The sequence below is a fragment of the Gracilinanus agilis genome, chromosome X (assembly GCF_016433145.1).
Source record: "Gracilinanus agilis isolate LMUSP501 chromosome X, AgileGrace, whole genome shotgun sequence".
In the NCBI taxonomy this organism is placed as follows: Eukaryota; Metazoa; Chordata; class Mammalia; order Didelphimorphia; family Didelphidae; genus Gracilinanus; species Gracilinanus agilis.
The window spans coordinates 43,115,940-43,136,876 of NC_058136.1; the positions used below are offsets into that span (position 1 = coordinate 43,115,940).

General features: G+C 41.1%; 1 protein-coding gene across 1 annotated transcript in view; it reads left to right on the forward strand.

Annotated features, from left to right (window-relative positions):
• Positions 1-20,937, forward strand: part of KLHL4 (kelch like family member 4) — a 187,280-nt gene that overhangs the window by 119,650 nt on the left and 46,693 nt on the right. The window contains exons 3-5 of the mRNA XM_044682818.1: positions 13,945-14,082; positions 14,868-15,004; positions 16,751-16,947. Coding sequence (XP_044538753.1) covers positions 13,945-14,082; positions 14,868-15,004; positions 16,751-16,947 — 472 coding nt within the window. The remainder of the gene's footprint in view (positions 1-13,944; positions 14,083-14,867; positions 15,005-16,750; positions 16,948-20,937) is intronic.

Genomic DNA, 20,937 nt, shown 5'->3' on the forward strand with positions numbered 1-20,937 from the left:
TGAAAGCAGCTACTCTCCACATTTTCCTGAAAGTCCAAGAGAAAGCTGAACAAAAGATACCTGAAATCTTTAGTGGAAAGATGAGGGTTGATTCTCTACATTGATGGGAATTGCTATGTGAACAAGATACCTGATTAGCAAACTATCTTGCTTTTTTTGTTATTGTATTGAGTATAGATGATGGAGAAGTATTGAGCTATTCAGTAGGACTTGGGTTTAATCTGTCACCATTGCCAGGAATCACTATGATCTCTGCTTGGAAGTAACTAATCCCTGGATTATTCTTTTCTTTTGCAAATAGAATGAAGAATACATGTAGCTCTGCCTTAAAAATGGAGATGAGTATTATTCTTCCTCCATTCCACAAAATGATATGATCCCAGCTGGCTTATTCCAGTAGAGAACTGAAGTTTCTCCAGCAGGTTAACACTCCTTCCTAGGGTGTATGATCAAGTTCCTCTTCACTAGAGTATAGTAATTTATCTCTCTGAATGTAGTGAATTTTTATTTTTCTGAGCCAGTGACTGGCTTTTAGATACGTTACTCTTGAGTGCTGACAATCCCCCAAACCTATGCAAACACAAAGTGACTGGATAACCCATTTTCCTAGTGCAGCAAGTGCCAGAGGTTACACCGAGTCCTTGGTGGGAAGGACATTATTCTTTGCTATGGTAGTATTATGGAGAATTTTGAGCCAGTTAGTAATAGAGGTTTTATCTTTTCTACAACACCCAGATATTCTTTCATGTCATGTAGAGCTCACACCCCAAGTCAGCCCCAGTTTACAAACTGCCTCAGCTCATTGATTAATGGAATTTATTCTGAAGGGATAGGCAGGTCTTTAGAAATTTGTTGCCTCCCCAAAGGGCCATAAAATTGAGTATACTCTTTGATCCTGTAATACCACTACTGGCTCTGCATCACAAAAAGACAATAAAAAAGGGGGAAGAGCCTACTTGTATAAAAATATTTATAGCAGCTCTTTTTTGTGGGTGGCAAAGAATTGGAAATAGAGATGTCTATCATTGGGAAGTGGCTGAACAAATTGTAGCATATATTGGCAATGGAAAACTATTGTGCTTTAAGATGATACAGAAAAAGCAGAAAGATCTACACGAAATGATAGAGATTGAAATAAGTCAATCTGAGAAAACATTGTGCATGGTAACAGCAATATTGTATGATCAACTGAGGCTTCTTTCAGTAATCTTTCATCCCCCATTAAAATTTCTTAAAACCACACTTTTGTCCTCAAATATTTAGCACGGTGCCTTTAACATTACAAGCACTTAATGAATTTTATTGACTAATCTTTAGAGAGAAGACTTGGGCCTTTTCTTTATCGTGTCTAGGAAATGGGGAGTTTTTAGATGGTTTCCACCTTCAGAAGACTTGTGCGTGTGCAAGACACAAGTGTGCATCAGGAGGACAACGATGAGATCCTTCCTACAACATAACATGGCGATATTTGCTAAACTATCTGGACTGGGTTGCTTTAGCTGGATGCCGCTAGAGGATTGGGCAGTGCCCTGATCTGGGCTTGATCACAACACAGTAGAAGGTCACCAAGATAAAAGCTTCAAAGAAGCGTGTCAGTGTCTTGTTCTTCAACACTGTGGCAAGATGAGGAGATGAATGAAATAGGGTCCTTGCTCACCACTGCGGGAGAATGGAATATTTAAGATGCGTCCCACTTTGGCAGACTAAAACTGCTCATGAGGCCACAATTTAGATTTTGGAGATGACCTCCTGAATCCTTTTCACCTACTGCAGAATTTCCTAAGCCATCTCATTTTATTGGATTGTGAGGGATGGTGATTGTTCTACAGCAGCGTTGGCAAAAGATGTGGCACATGTGTAGAGCCAGCACTGTGGGAGCTTCTCCTTTCCCTTTCTTCCCAGCATCTGAGAACATTTTTTGCATGCTCCACCCCTCTGTCCAGGTACCCAAAGCAAGTACTTTCTCCCTCAACTCTCTCCATAATGGGGGGGGGGGGGTCATAGCTAGCTTGAATTTGAGGGCACTCACACTCAAAGGTTCCCCCTAAAGATGTTTTATGGTAATCGGTGGCTCTTTGCAAGTCCCAATATGTGAACTATAAAACAGCTAGTCACTGGATTTTCCTTGACCAAATCAATATATTCAGCCCTAATCACTTTCCTGAGCTCCAGTATTATCAGCAACTGCCTTGTGGATTTCTCCACCTAAAGCCCCATAGGCATCCGTAAATCTGCAAATCCTGCCATGGCCCCAATTTTTCCATTGTTCTCAAGGGCACCACCAATCCTCCCAAACCACCAGGCTCGCCTCCATATCCACCTTGACTCTTTCCACTCATTCACCCCATATCTCATCATTTCTATGTGAACAATTTCTCTAGGACCCGTCCCATTCTTCCACCCCGTCACCCCCACAGGACAGGTCACTGCTTTGTGCTTTGACTATTTGCAATTGCTCCCCAATTGGTCTCTCTCTGCTTCAAGCCTCTCCCTATTCCAAACTTTCCTTCACTCAGTTGCCAAAATGATTTTTCTTTTTTTGAAAAAAAAAATGTTATCTTTCTTCAAAATGATTTTTCTATATAATATAAAGTATAAATCTGACCACTTCATTCCCCTACTCAACAAATTCGATAAAATCTCTATTACTTGAAGGATCAGATATATTCTTTTGATATCTAAAGCCTTTCACAGCTTAGCCCCTTCCTATTTTTCCATTCTTCTTATACTTTATTCCCTTCCGTGTCCTATAAGACTTAGGAGTTCTACCCTACCTGACGTTCCTCCCGCAACATTCCCCCCCACCCCCATTTCTGTGCCCGTTCACCCATTGCCCCTCACCCCCAAAACGGACTTCCTCCTCATATTTTTGCCTCCTAGCTTCCTCAGGCTTTAAGACAAAAAAAAAAAAAAAAAGAATCCCATCTTCTGTAGGAGGCCTATTGCAGTATGCTTCCATCCTCAAATACCATGCTCACTCCTAATGCCTTTAGTTTTCCCTCCCTTTACGTTGTATGTCATATATATAGTCATTTGTATCTTGCAGGCAATCAAAATGAGAGCCTCTTGATGGGAAGTCTTCTTTGTAGTTCTAACTTATTTGGCTTCTTTATGGAAGGATCTTTAGTGAGCTGATTTGAGTCCGCCACCCCCCTCCCGTTCCCCTTTCTCTCCCCCCCCTCCCCACCACCCGCCCCGTTGTTTCTGGAACATTCCAGTACACTGGAAATCGCTCGGCCTTTCGTGATAGTCCAAGGTTTTTTCCTCGCCACAGCAGCAGACTGTGGCTCGGGATCTTTGAGGAATTCATAGCTTCTCTTATTGGAGTGGGAGACTTAAAAGTAACTGGACTTTTCATCTGACCCACTACACGGAGGCAGCGTTGGGATCTTTGCGGGCCTTGGATCTGTTTGTTCACAACGCAAGGAGGGTTAACTAGAACAATGTCTCTGAAACTTTAGTTCTAAGATATCACGGCAGCAGGTTCGAGTGGCGATTGATGGCTCCAGATCTGTTACGACTTTTGTTTGTTTCATTCGGGGAGCTAGAGTTGGGGTCGCACTGGAAATGTCCCCAGATCTTCAGCAAAAGTCCAAAACTTAGCCTACATCATTGCCGCAGGTAATCTAATGGCTCTGGGTTACCCGACCGCCCTTTATCTACTTATATTACAACGGAGAGAGGTAGAAATCTTAAGCTCAAGGAGCTGGGGTTTGTCCCATCTTTTCAAAGCTAAGTCTCAGTGGCAGCGGGGAGGCCTTTCTAGGAGGAAATGGGTGAAGCTCCCCTCCGCAAGCCAGATCTGCAAACTTTTAGGCCACACGGACGTGCCCCTGCACCTCTAGTCCTTGACTCACGGCTGGAAGCGGCTGCCGAAAGATCTTTAAAGTCTAATCGCCGGAGCCGCGTGACCTCAGTTTGCAGTCTGGCGTACTCACTTCCAGATGAAAATCGGGGAAAACAAATTGCAATAGTCTTTCAAAAGCGTGAAGCCACCTCCTGCCTAGCAAACAGATAGTCTGACTTTTCTGGTGGCTCCCAATTGATTTCAGATAGTTGGATTGTCTGGCGGGCTCCGGAGCTGCCCCAGCACACCGCCACCCGGAGAGAGAGCAGCCATTTGCTTTGTTCTTGGGCTGCGCAGGCGCAGAAGTGCTTAAAAAAACCACCAACGCCACAGGCTAACAAGGAACGATATGATTGGCTATCGCTTGAGCTTGCTCCGCCTCTTCCTCCTCCACCCTCAACGGCCATTTTCTGGAAGGACTCTTCTGAGGAAAAATTAGTGATTTAAATTCACTATCTACCAGAATATTCCATTCTTTTCTCATTAATAACGCGGGTAACTGATTTCTCATTTTCATAGCTCAAGTGGGGGATAATGAATGCCTTGGGCAGTTTTATCACCTGTATCCCAGCTCCCTCTCTCCTTCCGGGTGTCCAAGTGGGGGTGGGGCTGTGTTGAGTGACGCTTTAATGATTTGTGTGAGGTACTGTTGTTTCTTTGGAAAAATTCAAGGGCCACCCATTTCATAGATTCTCTTCACCAAATGGTGGGCTCTCGCTTCTACAATCAGACAGTGCCCTGGCCTGTATGCTGAAATAATCGTCCCAGGACACAAGTCTGATTGCGTCACAGGCCGGCCTGCCCCAAGGCCTCGAACGCCTTCGTAATATATTGTCCACCAATCTTTATAACGTTTTTAATTTCATCTTTTATAGGCCTTAACGTATTCGGCATTCCAAAAGGGCTTCTCAACGGGTCCCCAAATTCCGTGTCCCGTCTTTCTCCGGGTTTCTATCGGCCTCCTCATATATCTGAGATGTACCGCCCAGGCCTCCCCCCATTATCTGCCTCTAAGAATCACTAAACTCCCCAAGGCTCAGCCCAGAGACGCCCCCCCTTTTTTGTGAAGCCCTTCCTGAACCCCTTCAATTTGACAGTACTATGTTTGTATCTGTAATAGTGTTTTTCTTCCAGTAACAGGTAAGCTTCCTTAAGATAGTAACACATAAAAGGTACCTAATAAAGGCTTGCTTAATTCCTCTGAATTTTCCCAAATAGAAGGAAAGGAAGTATGTAATATCAATATTCCTTCCCTAATATCATGTGATTCTGGATGCTGGGATGGGGCAAAAGAGTTTGTAATGACTGATAGTGATCATCTTTTCTACTGATATAAAGCTTGTAGGAATATTAAAAAGAAGTCATTTCATCTAATTCCCTCATTTTGTAGATGAGGAAACAAACCTAGAGTACACACGTAGCTGAGGTAGAATTTGAATCTAGATCCTCCGACTCCAAACCAAAGATTCTTTGATTATGTGAGTGAGTGGAGAAATGAAATGCACAGGTTTCTTTGAGATTACTTAAGTGCTTGCCTAACCTCTTTTCATTTATATACTTTGGGTTAAATGAACATTTTACAATATTATTGGGTGAGGCAGACAATTCAGAATTGTACATTTTCTTTTTCTACCATTCTTTACTTGGTTGTATAAAAAAACCACACAAATAGTTCCCATATCCCTGTAAGAGCTAACATACGTCATCACTTGCTTAAAGTGATGAGTGAAACCGACTATCTGTGCTCTAAGAGTTCCATGATGCACCTAATTCAATTTCCTATTAGCTCATTTTAAATGTAAAGTGATTCCTTCAGAGATAAGTAGTTTATATACTGTGCAGTGGCCTCGGAGTATTTAAGAAAATGCGGTTTGATTACTTTTCCTTTTTATTTTTTTTCCTTCTATTTAAGAGTCCACTCCAAGCCTGTATATAGGCAAAGATGGTTTGATTGGGGCAGTTAATTTGGAGATTTTCATTCTCTTTCTCACTCTCAATTTCAAATGCCATCTTTCATTCAGCCTCTGGCTAAGAGCTAAATATGTTTTAATTAACTTAATGTATCATGATACGGTTGTATTTATTGTTAGCTAACCACAAAAGCATATGAAAGTTATAGGCCTAGCTCAGTAGAACGAGAAATGCCAATGGAAAAGAAAGAGATTGCCGTTTGACAGTCAAAGATTACTCTGAATTAACATGATCCTTTTCATGTATAATGCTTCTTCAACATTCCAGTGACCTGTGAGCTAGCACACCTTTATTAAAGAGCAGCTCTTGGGGGCAGCTGGGTAGCTCAGTGGATTGAGAGTCAGGCCTAGAGATGGGAGGTCCTAGGTTCAAATCCAACCTCAGCCACTTCCCAGCTGTGTGACCCTGGGCAAGTCACTTGACCCCCATTGCCCACCCTTACCACTCTTCCACTTAGGAGCCAATGCACAGAAGTTAAGGGCTTAAAAAAAAAGAAAAGAAAAGAAAAGAAAAGAAAAGAGCAGCTCCTCTGCACAAAGGCGCTCCTTCTACAGATATGTATCGCTCCTGTTTCTGAATTAGTCTTTAAGCATTGCTCTCACTGAGGACTTTAGCTGCTTGGAATTGTCCTATTGAGAAACCTCTTAACACTTGGTTCCATTGCTTCTTCTCATAGACCTGCTCTACATATGGTCACTGGGCCCTATACTCAGAGCTTCTCTTTATGTTAGGAGGACTTAGTAGCAAAATCACTCCAGTTGGGGGAATCCAAGATCGTTCCCATATCAGCAGGACCTTGGGAATAGGTCTGCATTTATAATAAGAACTACAACTAGGAAATGGCTCTCTCAAGTATATCCTTAAGTTTTACTACATCAAAGATGATAGGGTAGAACAGAAGCTCTTAAACTTAAAAAGGACCTCTTTACACCCTTAAAAATTATTGAGGACAGCCTCAGACACTTCCCAGCTGTGTGACCCTGGGCAAGTCACTTGACCCCCATTACCCACCCTTACCACTCTTCCACCAAGGAGCCAATACACAGAAGTTAAGGGTTTAAAATAAAATAAAATAAAATAAAATTATTGAGGATTCCCCTAAGAGCTTTTGTTTGTGATTTATAATCATCAATATTTACTATATTCCAAATTAAAAGATCTTACTATTATTATGAGAATAATTTTGACCTCATAGGGTCTTCCAACCTCACAGACCCCCCGAGAGGGTCTTGGGGACCCAGATCACACTTTTTGAACCACTGGTAGGGAGCAAATAAATGATTCATATTTTCTTGAATTTTATATCAGCAAATATTTTGCTGCATTTTATATGTAAGACATTTGAAGGGTATAAAGAACAATAGGACATCATCCCTGCTCCTTAAAAAGAAGCTTAAAAATCTAATTAAGGAGATATGAATTGATCTAACTATTCTGGAAAGCAGTTGGAATTATGCAAAGAAAGTGACCAAAAAAATATATCCTTTGACTCAGAGATCTAACTGCTAGAAATAACACAATGAGGTCTAAGGGAAAGAATATTCCCACAGACGCCAAAATATTCCTATCAGAACTTTTGTGATAGCAAAGACCTCCAAACAAAGTATGTGCACATGGCTTGAGGGATGACCAGGCAAATTGTGGTACATAATGGCTTACTATTGCTCCATGAGAAACAATGAATATGAAAAATTCTGATATGCATGGAAAAACTCAAGCTCAAGTAAGGAGAATCAGGAAAATGAAATACATAATAATTACAGTTATTATTACATAATAAATAACAGTAAAAAGAAACCTAATGAGCGACCTTATCCCTCCAAAAAAAAGAAAAAAATTCCCCTCTCTATTCTTTGAAGATGTAAGGGACTATGGGTATAAAATGCCGCATATTGTCACATCTCTTTAATATGTCAGTTAACTTTATTTTATTTATTTATTTATTTTTGCCTTTTTAGACCCTTAACTTCTGTGTATTGGCTCCTTGGTGGAAGAGTGGTAAGGGTGGGCAATGGGGGTCAAGTGACTTGCCCAGGGTCACACAGCTGGGAAGTGTCTGAGGCCGGATTTGAACCTAGGACCTCCCATCTCTAGGCCTGACTCTCAATCCACTGAGCTACCCAGTCAGTTAACTTTAATGAATGTCTTTGTTTTCCTCTTTAAAAGTATTTTGTTACTAGTGTGGTTTGTAGGATAGAGAGAAGGGAATATATATGGAAAGGAAGGCAAGGTATAGATGAGAAATCAATGAACATTTTAAAATTAAAAACAAAAGTAAGACAATAGCAAAAAGTTTAAAGACCAGTTCAAGATAGCTGAGATGCTACAAAACAATATGTGGGGGAAGGAATCTCTGTGGATTGAGAGCCAGGCCTAGAGATGGGAGGTTGTGGGTTCAAATGTGACCTGAGACCCTTCCTAACTGTATGATCCTGGGCAAGTCACTTGACCCCCGTTGCCTAGCATTTACTGCTCTCCTGCCTTCATACTGATACTTCATACCAATACTTTGTCCTGAGTCTAAGATGGAAAGGAAGGGTTGAAAAAATATGTGCTTCCTTGCCAAATGTCATAGGAGATCAGAGTGAGAAGAGACCACAGTGGCCTGGGGTGATTGCCGTATCACACATGACAAATGAAGAGTCCTAAGTCATAGAGATTTAACAGCCAGTCTAGGAATTTCAGAATCTGCAGACAGCTACTAAAAGCAGGTATTAGAGATCAATTAGAGCAGACAGTACCAAATTAATTCAGGCAGGATAACCAATGTGTTAGATAACAGAACGAGGCTCCCAGGAGATTTCACAAACTTGAACATCAGGCTCAAAATCACAAAATAGAATTTACGGGGATAAATATAAAGTCCTGCACATGGGTTCAAAAAAGTCAGCTGTGCCAGTACTGGATGGAGGGGCGATCTGGTAGGCCTTTTGAAAAAGGAGCTACCAGTTCTTCCCGGATCAGTAGTGTTCCGTGGCAGCTGAAATAGCTAATGTGAGCTTAGGCTTTCAAATGTTGGCTCAATTAGTTGCATTAATAGAAGTCTAGCATCCAATGCAAAGGTAGTAACGATTCTGCTCGACTCAGTAATGATCAGACACTACTCAGTTGTCTTTCCTACACTTGGCAAAACACTTCAGTTTGAAGTTTTAGGAGAGTCACCCACAAACAAGGTATATACCTATGATAAGGAGACTTAAAATTTGTTTAAGAACAATTGGGTGGGGCTGGGAGAATAGGGGCGGGGTCCAGCTGGGGAGGGGCTGGTGAGTATCTAGGAGGCTCAGTGGATTGAGAGCCAGGCCTAGATGGGAAGTCCTGAGGTCAAAACTTCTTAGTTGTGTGACCCTGGGCAAGTCACTTAACCCCCATTGGCCTAGCCCTTGATTTTCTTCTGTCTTGGAACCAATACACAGTATTGATTATAAGACGAAAGGCAAGGGTTAAAAAAAAAAAGAACATTTGAGGGATCTGTATAGGCCTTACCTTAAAGAAGAAAAGGCTTGGTGGCTCCATAGGAGGGGAGAGGAAGAAGGGCAATGACAACTAGTTCATATTATCTAAATAGATAGCATATTGTTGCAAGATGAAGAAGAACTGGAATAGGCTGCTTTATATGGCAGTGAGGTCCCCATCACTGGGGTTGTTTAAATATTGGCTGGACGATCACTTGTCTGGAAAGTTCTAGTTGACATTATATACTTCCTTAGACTAGATACTCAACACTAAGATGCCTTTCCAGTCTAGATTGAGTGTATGAGCAGATCAGGCCAGCTGAGGGTTCTCTTCAGGGGTGCCCACATTCAGCTGCAAAAGCCTCTGGAAATGATGGACTATGTGGTGAATCGGTGTCTGCACCAGAGAGGGGAAAAAGGAAAACATCTGTGCAAACCCTCCAGAGAGATTTTTTTTTTTAAAGTTTACTTTACTTTATTTTTTTCATCTTTAGTTTTTTTAAACATTTATTAATATTTATTTTTTTAGAAAAGTTAACATGGTTACATAATTCATGCTCTTACTTTCCCTTCACCCCCTGAGGTCCCCCCACCCCATGGCTGATGCACATTTCCACTGGTTTTAACATGTGTCATTGGTCAAGACCTATTTCCAAATTGTTGATAGTTGCATTGATGTGGTAGTTTCGATTCTACATCCCCAGTCATGTCCTCCTCAACCCATGTGTTCAAGCAGCTGCTTTTCTTCTGTGTTTCCACTCCTGCAGTTCTTCCTCTGAATGTGGGTAGCGTTCTTTACCATAAGTCCCTCAGAACTGTCCTGGGTCATTGCATTGCTGCTAGTACAGAAGGCCATTACATTCTATTTTACCACAGTGTATTGGTCTCTGTGTACAATGTTCTTCTGGCTCTGCTCCTTTCACTCTGCATCAATTCTTGGAGGTCTTTCCAGTTCACATGGAATTCCTCCAGTTTATTATTCCTTTGAGCATAATAGTATTCCATCACCAGCATCTACCACAATTTGTTCAGCCATTCCCCGATTGAACCTCCAGAGAGATTTATAAAAGTCTATTCCTTTTCTGCCAGCTTGAAACATGGGTGCAGTGCTATAGACTTCCCTGTCTGCTTGCAGACTGAGTTGGTGGTGTGGCTACTACAGAGAGGCCTTTCCAGCTTCCTCCCTTCTTGTAGGAGAAGTCCCATTTCTGGCATAGGTTAGGGGGGTTCTCTCCTCTTGAGGATGTTCCAGGACAGTGATCGGTGGGGTCAAAGGTATTACCTGTTCAACACCTCCATTTCCATTTCTGTGCTTTGGGATCTTTAAGTTCAGTAATTGATTGATGGGAATGAGAATGTGAGATTGGAATTTTTCCCTTTTATTCAAAGAAGAGGGATCTGGATGGTTTTATCTATGATCTTAAGGGCTTTGGGCCATTTGGATCCAGTTAGACACGTGTGTATTAAGCTATAAAGCAATTGGAGAAGTTGTCGGATGGTTTACAGGATGAAAGAAAAGAAGCCATTGTAATTCCATGGGTGTACACTATATTTGCCAACTAATGCAGACATGGCTCTTCCCACAGAGCTCAGGAAGATGGCTGTGAGTTGTTTTCTCAAATGAGAATCACAGGATCTCTAATGGATGGACTTATAACTTTTCCCCTTGAGATTCTACATAAGAATGCTAACTCCACTTCTCTAGGGGAAAGGGAATAAACTTCTCATACACATAGATCCTAACAAGGGGAAGAAGACCCTCAATTATTAATATGGCTATATATAAAAGTGCGTATCTTTCTGTGGCAAGCACTAACAATTCATTTGCATCCCCTAGAGAAAGGCTGATATTTGCAGTCACAAAATTCTACGAAGGAAAGCTACCTTTCTATACATCCTAAGAAAGAAGGGTCTTAGAGAGCACAAACTAGAGATATGGAAATTCACCGAGGCAGTCATGGTTTAAAAGATTTTACGACGAGTTCTTAGTTTACCCCTTTTCATCAATTTAGACGAACAAATTATTTGCACTTTTGAGTGTTTTCTCACCTATATGACCTACATATCATTTTGAGTGCTCGTGCTTTCTTTATGGCAGTCAAATTGTTGCCTTCCTTAGGCCAACCTGCTATGCTTTCATATTTCAAAGGATGTGTGATTCTCATTGGTGTCCTCCATGTAGGTCAAGGCCCATCCATGCTTTCTCATTTTATGGGATTCTCGTCTATGGCTTTTGGGGTCAATTTCCCATAGAAAATTTACACAATGTCCTAGTTCATCAGTGTCTGGTGACCTGAATGTAAGAAGGGCAGCTGGCTGCCTCCTTATCGTCTTTTTACTTTTCTCAACTATCAACTCCCTTTTAATCATTTTTGTTCTGTCATTACCAATTTAAAGATCATTTACTGGGGCAGCTGGGTAGCTCAGTGGATTGAGAGCCAGGCCTAGAGACGGGAAGTCCTGGGTTCAAATCTGGCCTCAGACACTTCCCAGCTGTGTGACCCTGGGCAAGTCACTTGACCCCCATGGCCTACCCTTACCACTCTTCTGCCTTGGAGCCAATACACAGTATTGACTCCAAGACGGAAGGTGAGGGTTTTAAAAAAATAAAATAAAGATCATTTACCTTGGCAGAGAAAACAAGCAAAATGAGCTGCACAGTTCTACCTTCTCATTGCCATCCATTATCATGAACCCAAACATCCCTAGTACTGGTTTTCTCCTTTCTTTCCTCTTCTACTTCCTTCTAATACAGGAAAGACAAACAAATAAACAATTAAACTCTCACTTTGTGGGACCTGAGGTATTTTGAGCTTTTAATAATAGCCAGCATTTCTCTAGCACTTTAAAATTTGCAAAGCACTTTACAAGTATTGTATCATTTGATCTTCACAACAGCTCTGGTAGGTAGATGCTGTTATTATCTGCATTTTACAGATGAGGACACTGAGGCATATAAAAGTTAAGTGACTTGCCCAGGGTCACACAGCTAATAAAGTGTCTGAGCAAGAAGGGTCTTTAGAAGTCACTGGGGTCAACTCCTTGATTTTATGGATGAGAAAACTAAGGTCTGGTAAAGTTAAGTGATTTAACTTGACCCAAGATCATGCAGAGAGCAACTGGCATGGCCAGAATTTGAACCCAAGTTCTCTGATTAGAATTCTAGATCTCTTTATGCTGAATTAAGAATTTCCGGAATACTTTTTCCTTTAAAACTACCATCTTGGGGCAGCTGGGTAGCTCAGTGGATTGAGAGTCAGGCTTAGAGACGGGAGGTCCTAGGTTCAAATCCGGCCTCAGACACTTCCCAGCTGTGTGACCCTGGGCAAGTCACTTGACGCCCATTGCCCACCTTTACCACTCTTCCACCTAGGAGCCAATGCACAGAAGTTAAGGGTAGGGTTTAAAAACAACTACCATCTTACATACTAAGAACCCAATGAATACTTGAATTAATTTGTGTAGATTGTACCACTACTCAAGTAAAGAAGAAAGAACAGCCCAACAAAAGTACAGAGTGAGGACACACAGAAAGCTCATTGCTTTCTACCTAATTTGTTGTGCCAGATTAGCCTTCATGTAGATCAGTTGTTTTTTTGTTTGTTTGTTTGTTTGTTTGTTTTCTTAAAAAGGTCCCAAAGGAAATGGATTACAAAAAGATTTCGCTCGGGCCTTCATTTTCTGATTTGATCGAATTAAGCCACGTTAGTAGTTCTCCTTGTTACACAGAGGGAGGATTAGCTTTTTTAAAAAAAATATTTATTTTAATGAACATTTATTTATTCTTTCTCCCTCTCACTGTTGAACGATTAAAGAAAAACCCTCATAACATGTGTAGAATTCAGTACAACAGATTTCTGTATCGGCCTTGAATGAAAACGCATACCTGCATTTGCAGTTCATCACCTCTCTCTAGCAGCAAGTGGGCGGCACATTTTCTCCTCTGCATTTGTGGTTCCTTATTGCACTGAATAGAGTTCTAAAGTCTTCTGAAGTTATTGTTATGATATAAATGGATCTCTTCGTTCTATTTCCATCATTCTGTAAGAGTTCCTTCTGAAACTACCCATTTCATTTTTTCTTATGACACAATATATTTCTTTCTGTTCACATGCTATAATTTGCTTAACCGTCCCCCTATAGGTAGGTACTTTACTTTCCAATTTAGAACTACTACGAAAAGAACTGCTATCAGTATTTTTGTACGTATGGGATCTGTTAAAGAAAGTCACCTTTTGTAGTTTGCTTTTTTTCTTTCCATTAGCCATGTGCTTGAATCAAAGGTTATCTGTTCTTGGTTCTTGGTTCTCTTCCAACCATTGTGTTATTCAAACTACTCCACTTTCTATGAAGTTGCTGCATTTATCAGAGCAAAAATATTAAAATGTGAGAACAAATAGAAATTTATTTCAACTCTTGCTGGAATTAAATTCTTGGATGCTTAAAAACTTATCGGATTGTGTGACCCTGGGCAAGTCACTTGACCCCCATTGCCCACCCTTACCAATCTTCCACCTATGAGACAATACACTGAAGTACAAGGGTTTTAAAAAAAAAACTTATCGGGGGGGGGATTCTTTGTTTACAAAAAGATACAGCAAGTCCCATTCCTTCTCTTTATGTTCTTCCTTTTAGTTTGCCTGTGAATAACTATTCGGCCTTAGAAATGAGTGCCGGGAGATCTGAGGAATATTTCCATTCCACCAATCATGCAGAGCAGACTATCCGCAAAATGGAAAACTACCTCCAGCAGAAACAACTTTGTGATGTGTTCCTTATTGCTGGACAACACAAGATTCCAGCCCACAGGTTGGTTGCTTTGCTCGAGTTGAACAGTGTCATTGTGAGGAGGGAATTCGAGGGGGTAAGGGAGATTGGAAGAATTCTCAGGAATGAGTCGAATTATCACTAGCTTACTATGGGAATAATTCGATTTTCAAACAAACTGGAGTTCTGGGAAAATGGATATGAGATCAATTATAGCTTTTAAAAGATACTGAAGGGCAGCTGGGTAGCTCAGTGGATTGAGAATCAGGCCTAGAGACAGGAGGTCCTAGGTTCAAAGCCAGCCTCAGACACTTCCCAGCTGTGTGACCCTGGGCAAGTCACTTGACCCCCATTGCCCACCCTTACCACTCTTCCACCTAGGAGCCAATACACAGAAGTTAAGGGTTTTTAAAAAAAGGATACTGAACAAGAAGGCCCATTTTTTTTCCTACAAAAGTCTTGCAAGTGGGGACACTTTCATTCCATGTACATCTATCTCCATTGATTAAGCAAAATGCCTGGCATATAATGGGTCTATTGATAATATTATACATGTTATATTATACATATTAACAAATAGTATACATGTAATACATGCATGTTGATTGATTGAATAAACTCTCCCCCAAGATTCAGAGAGGTCCTCAAAGCCATTCAAGGCCACATTCTTAATTCTTAATTTCCCTTTTGACATTCACTGAACAGTTTCATAGCCCGCAAAGTTAGCATGTGGAAGGCAACCTCACCTATGTTCTAAAGTTGAATTTTATGCTTTTCAGTAATGTGATAGACTCATTGAAATTCTCCTGAAATGTTCCCATTTCAAGGCTTGTGCTGAGTGCTGCATCAGACTATTTTGCTGCAATGTTTACTAATGATGTGCTGGAAGCCAAACAAGAGGAGATCAAGATGGAGGGAATCGACCCAGATGCACTCAAAGCTTTGGTGCACTATGCTTACACAGGTAACCACCACCTTACCGAGTTTCAGAAGTTAAAAAGCAACGGTCAAAGCTTTGTCCTTCCCCTCCCAAATCAGATCAGATCATTCTTACCGCCTGGAGGATACCTGTTGGCATGTGGCTTCTGCTTTCATATTTTATAGAATTATAGCATGTTAGAGCTGGGAGGAGCCTTAGAGGTCGTCTTGAACAACAGAGGGAGATGCTAAGGTCCAGAGAGGTTAAGTGGCTCATCCAGGGTGGAACAGACCAAGACAATTTCCACTGTATCATGTGGTTTTTCATTACTATAAGAATATAGATCCAAATAGATGCAGTTAGGTGACATACTGGAGACCGTAAGACCTGAGTTCAAATCCAGCCTCAAGACACTCATTGGCTGTATGACTCCAAGCAAGGCACTTAACCTTTGTTTGCCTTAATTTACGGGAGAAGGAAATGGCAGACCACTTCCATATTTTGCCCCCAAAACTCCATGGACAGTATGTCCCACGGGGTCACAAAGAGTCAGACACAACTGAAGGACTAATGAATGACGACATATCCAAATACCATGAAGAATGTTGGAAACAGGGGGAAGCTGGGTAGTTCAGTGGATTGAGAGTCAGGCCTAGAGACGGGAGGTCCTAGGTTCAAAGCCGGCCTCAGACACTTCCCAGCTGTGTGACCCTGGGCAAGTCACTTGACCCCCACTGCCCACCCTTACCATTCTTCCACCAAGGAACCAATACACAGAAGTTAAGGTTTTAAAGAAAACGATTAAAAAAAAAAGAATGTTGGAAACAGTTCTTGATTCTTGAATTATGGGATATCTGTCATGTTGACTTCATAAAGAGATAAGAGACACATAAAATGTAGCATAAAATGGGTAGACGCTTTATGTCTTGTATAAAGCTCCAGGGGCCTCCCTCTTTATGATTATTTGGACACAATCTTGCCTAAAGAATGTGAGATGAGTCCTGTGCTAAATTTAGTGTTCCTTTTCCTTTGAGATATTAAATCTGTATTCACTTCTAACCAACTCATTTAGTCCGGTGAGTAATGCACTGGCAACAGGAATTACACATCAAACTTCTCCCACTATTTCAAAGGTCAGAATCATGGAATTTCAGAGCTGGAAGGAATCCCAGCCCAACCATACCCCCAAAAGAATCCCCACTCCGACACATCCTCTACTCAACCAGCCTCTGCTTGAAGACTGCCCGTGACAGGGGAATCCACCATTCCACTTTGAGATAGTTCTAGAATCACCGATTTAGAGCTGGAAGGGCCTTCAAGGCCATAGTCTAGTCCGACCCTTTCATTTCATTGATGTAGAAACAGAGACCCGGAGAGGTATTAGTCACTTGCCCAGAGTCACACAGGTAATAAATGACAAAGATGAGCTTTGACTCTAGGGCCTCAGACTACCAAACGCAGTGTTCTTTCCACTGTACCACCCCTGCCGTTGGGAAGTTCTGCCTTCCATCGAACCTAAATGTCTTTGAAATTTGTACCTATTTCTCTTGGTTCTTCCTTCTAGGACCAAGTCTAATCAGCCCTCTTCTCTTTGCTTAGCCTTTCAGAAAGTTGACAGCTAGCCTGCCTCTGGTACTTTTCTTCTCGAACTAAATATCCTTATAACCAATCCCCATTAAATATAAGTGTGTAGGTATGTGTTTATACATACATGTACATGTATGTATACGTGTATATGTGTATGTATATATACATGTATATATATATAATCCAATCCAATATATATCTTAGGTGTGTTAGAACTGAAGGAAGACACCATAGAAAATCTACTGTCTGCAGCCTGTCTCCTCCAACTTTCTCAAGTCATTGAAGTATGCTGCAATTTCCTTATCAAGCAGCTCCATCCCTCTAACTGCTTGGGGATCCGTTCATTTGGCGATGCACAGGGATGTCTGGATCTCCTGAAGGTGGCGCACAACTACACGATGGTGAGCACAATAGTCTTCATTTCTTCGGCAAGATTTTAGTAGGCCGTGCAACTCACAATTTGGTTTGTGAGCTGTTCGGTCGTGCCAGATACCTACATCTAAACGTTGTTCTTAGCACAAAACCAAAAGACTCAGCATAGCCTCAGACTGGGCCACGCAAAGGCAATGGGTTTCTTTTTCTTTTTGTTCTGATTTATTTTTTCAATAAACAAAAGCCTATTTTTTTATCCCTCTCCCCCCATCAGAAAAAAAACCCCAAAGCTCTTGTAACAAACATTATTACAAGAATTTATGGGTGTGTAATTCGAGCAAAACGAATTCCCGCATTGGCCAAATCCAAAAAAAGTGTGTTTCAGTTGTGCCCTGTGAATCCGTCACTTCTCTCTCAGGAGGTGGGTCGACAGCTTGCTTCATGGTTGGTTCTCTGGAAATCGAGGTTGGTCGTTGAGTTTGATCAGAGTCCTTTAGTCTTTCAAAATCGGTTGTCTCTACGACATTGTTGTAAATTGTTCTCCTGCTTCTGCACCCTTCGCGTTGCAATAGTCCAGGCTTCCCAGGTCTCTCTGAAACCATCCCTTTTGCCATTTTTTACAGCACAGCGGTAGTCCATGACATTCCTATAGAAGAACCATTTGGTCAACCCAGTTCTTCAATGACACCAAAAACACTGTTATAAGTGGTTCTGCATATATGCCAACCTTTCCTTCCTTCTTTGATTTCTTAGTCGTGGTAACACTGAGTCCGAGGGCACGTCCTGTTTAGGGACTTTCTTAGCAAAGGCACAAATTTTTGCTAGTATCATAGATCTGTAGCTAAAAGGGACATTCAGGAGCACCTATTCTAGTACCCTTTTTACAGAAGAAGAAACTAAGGCACAGAGAGATGAAGTGACTTAACCAAGGTCACAGAGTGTCCAAACTAGGATTTGAACTGTGTATAAATATCAAGAATTTCTTTTTTATGGGGGGCAGCTGGGTGGCTCAGTGGATTGAGAGTCAGGCCTAGAGACGAGAGGTCCTAGGTTCAAATCTGGCCTCAGACACTTCCCAGCTGTGTGACCCTGGGCAAGTCACTTGACCCCCATTGCCCACCCTTACTACTCTTCTGCCTTGGAGCCAATACACAGAAGTTAAGGGTTTAAAAAAAAAGAATTTCTTTTTTAAGGCCCTTATTTTAACACTGTTTCATGACATTTGAAATGTGCACTTTTGGCAGGGGTCCTGAAAGCAACCCATTATTTTTCTTTCTTTTTAAAGTAAGAAACTATAGTCTTGTGGCTGGATTGATATCAATTGAGATAGATGCAGAATTACCCAAATTGAAAAGACATTTTTTTTTCTGACTGTATGTTTGCTGTATGTTTTGTAATAACATAAAACCAAAATAAATATCTGGGTAGCTACCAAGAGCTGCTAAGTCAGTCCCTTCAACGCGCAGTCATTCTAAAGTCCTTTTACTGCTATTGGGAGTGGTAATAGTCAATTACATGTTTGGATGAAATGGTTCCCAAGGATTTTCATTATCCCCCAAATTTCTCCCTGCAGTCAAATTAGAGAAAGTGAGAGAATAATAGAGTGTTATGGTGGAGGCAGAGAGAGAATCTAAATACAGGAAATCAAATGTAACATTACCGTATCTACTGATCTTGCCCTAAATCAGCAAAGAGAAATAGCTCACCGTCTGCCCCTTGCCAGGTTTGACATAGACAAAGGACGTCTTACTCTGAAGCCAAATCAAGCGAGAAATATTGCAAGATAAGAAAAACTCTCGTAGTATTTGTTCTTTCTTTTCTAAAGATTAAGACAATATGAAAAATACTACCAGAGCTAAAGGTGAAGGAATACACATGAAAGGCAACCAAAGAGATTTCTCCCTAGATATGATAAGCAAAGCAATTCCACTCATGTCAAGAGAGGCGTTAAAAATCTGAAGCCATTTTAACTACCGTCTCCATTTTCATTCATTTAACCAAATGGGAATGTTTCTTTAGGGCCATAGACAATATTTAACAATGACAATTCTGCCCGAGACAAAAACTCTCCCCAGCGGCTAAACGAGACCGCGTTTTTCATGGAGACTGTCACAGATATGAACCTTCCAAGCCACTCGAGGAGACGATGCCATTGCCAGGAGAATTGCCTTGTGACAGACTCAAATTTGAAAACGTGTCATTTAAAGAGGCTATTTTTATCGCTCTGCCCTAAATGCTGATTCCTTAGGATCTAAAGAAAGAGCAGTTAGATAGTTCAACAACCAACTCCACCACAAAAGCCAAACATGAGAACTTCCTGCAAGATTACTTTAGTTCTTAAAGCTCAAGCATTAACGGTTTCCTGCCTGGTATCTGACTCCAGCAGACAAAACATTTTCTGATAAACAGCTTGAGTTTATTTCTGTAGCTCCAAATGGATGTGTCTTCCTTTTCCTATTATGTGACTGAAACAGTGTTAAAGCAGGATGTGCATTAAAATGCAATGCTGGTGTCCTCTTTAATCCCACCCCGCCCCGGTTATTTTTGTCCGTATTGTGCACACTGTGGACTTAACCAGGAGACATGCCGAAATGAAGTGTTCGTGATGTATTGTTTAGTGTCGAAAAAGAATTCTAAACTCCTTTATGGTCTGAAGTACGAGTCTAATGTTATTGACAGAGAACTTCACAAAGGGTACCGTAATCATTGAATGGGTTTCTTGAAGTCGATGTGCTAGAGCAGGGGTCGGCAACCATTTTGGCCGTGAGAGCCATAAACGCCACATTTTTTAAAATGTCATTCCGTGAGAGCCGTGCAGTGCTCACAGTGCGGCTCCTGTAACAGCGCCTGAAAAAAAATGGACTTTATGGCTCCTGCAGAAAGAGCCATACGTTGCCGACCCCTGTGCTAGATAGACAAAATTGAGTAGAAACCATAACAGTAGCAAAGAAAGTATTTAAGGTGGAGCAAGTGAAGGGTTTCTCCCAAAATGACAAGAAAAATTGTACCCCAGGCCGGAAGCTTTTTACATCATAGTCTTTAAACTTAACGAAAGGATTCTCTGTGATCTCTTATTTTGAGGTATTATGAATGGACAGTTAGAACCAAATAAATTATTTTTATTTCGGCAAATAGACAAGCATCCAAACTTCATTTATTCATTTAATATGACTTAGTTGAACCTAGTCCCTCTTCCACTGCTCAAGCTTCTGGAAGACAATTCACATTACAAACCACTTTAGTAATAATAATACCTTCCAGAAATGTACTTCCATCCTTTTCTTGGAGAAGTGGAAGACTTTGGGTGCAGAATGTTGCATATGTCGTCAGGCATGATCATTGCACTGGTTAGTTTTGCTGAAGCGTTTTCTTTGTTACAAGGGGTTAGTGGGGAAACCTCCCTGGGTAGGGTCATTGAGAAGGGGGGTAGAAAGTATAAGCCCCCCAAAATACATTATGTACAACCAAAAGTTATCCATTTTAAAATTAGATTAAAATAATATTAATAATTCCTTCCACTGATATAAAGATTTTAATGTTTTAACTGCTTTAGCATCTCTACTCTTTATTACTTCCTTTTTCTTAAAGGAAGTACCATGTAATAAGGAAAGAAACTTAGCCCCTTTGTGCATGGTTTCCTCTATGGAAATGTTTATAGAACAGCTTTTTACCAATCAAAAGACTAGAACAAGTGAGTACAGGCCTAGTAGTGGTAACACTCAATCTTCTCATGTCCCACCATGCCTAGTTATATATTTCCTTATTCCTAGGATTCCCATTTCTTGAACCTTTAGGACCCGAGTCTTGAATCAACATTTAATGACTGAATAATAGAGGAGCACAAATAGTATTTCTCCCCCATCTCCCAATTCTGCATCATGCACTCTTTCTGAACAAGCTGAGGGTTGTATGCCTGGTACTATAGGGCAAAAGCTATAGGAATTCATGCCAATGTTCCTCATGGCCATGGACTTTTGAAATCTGTACCAGTAGATCACAAACTCTAGTAGGCTCTACGA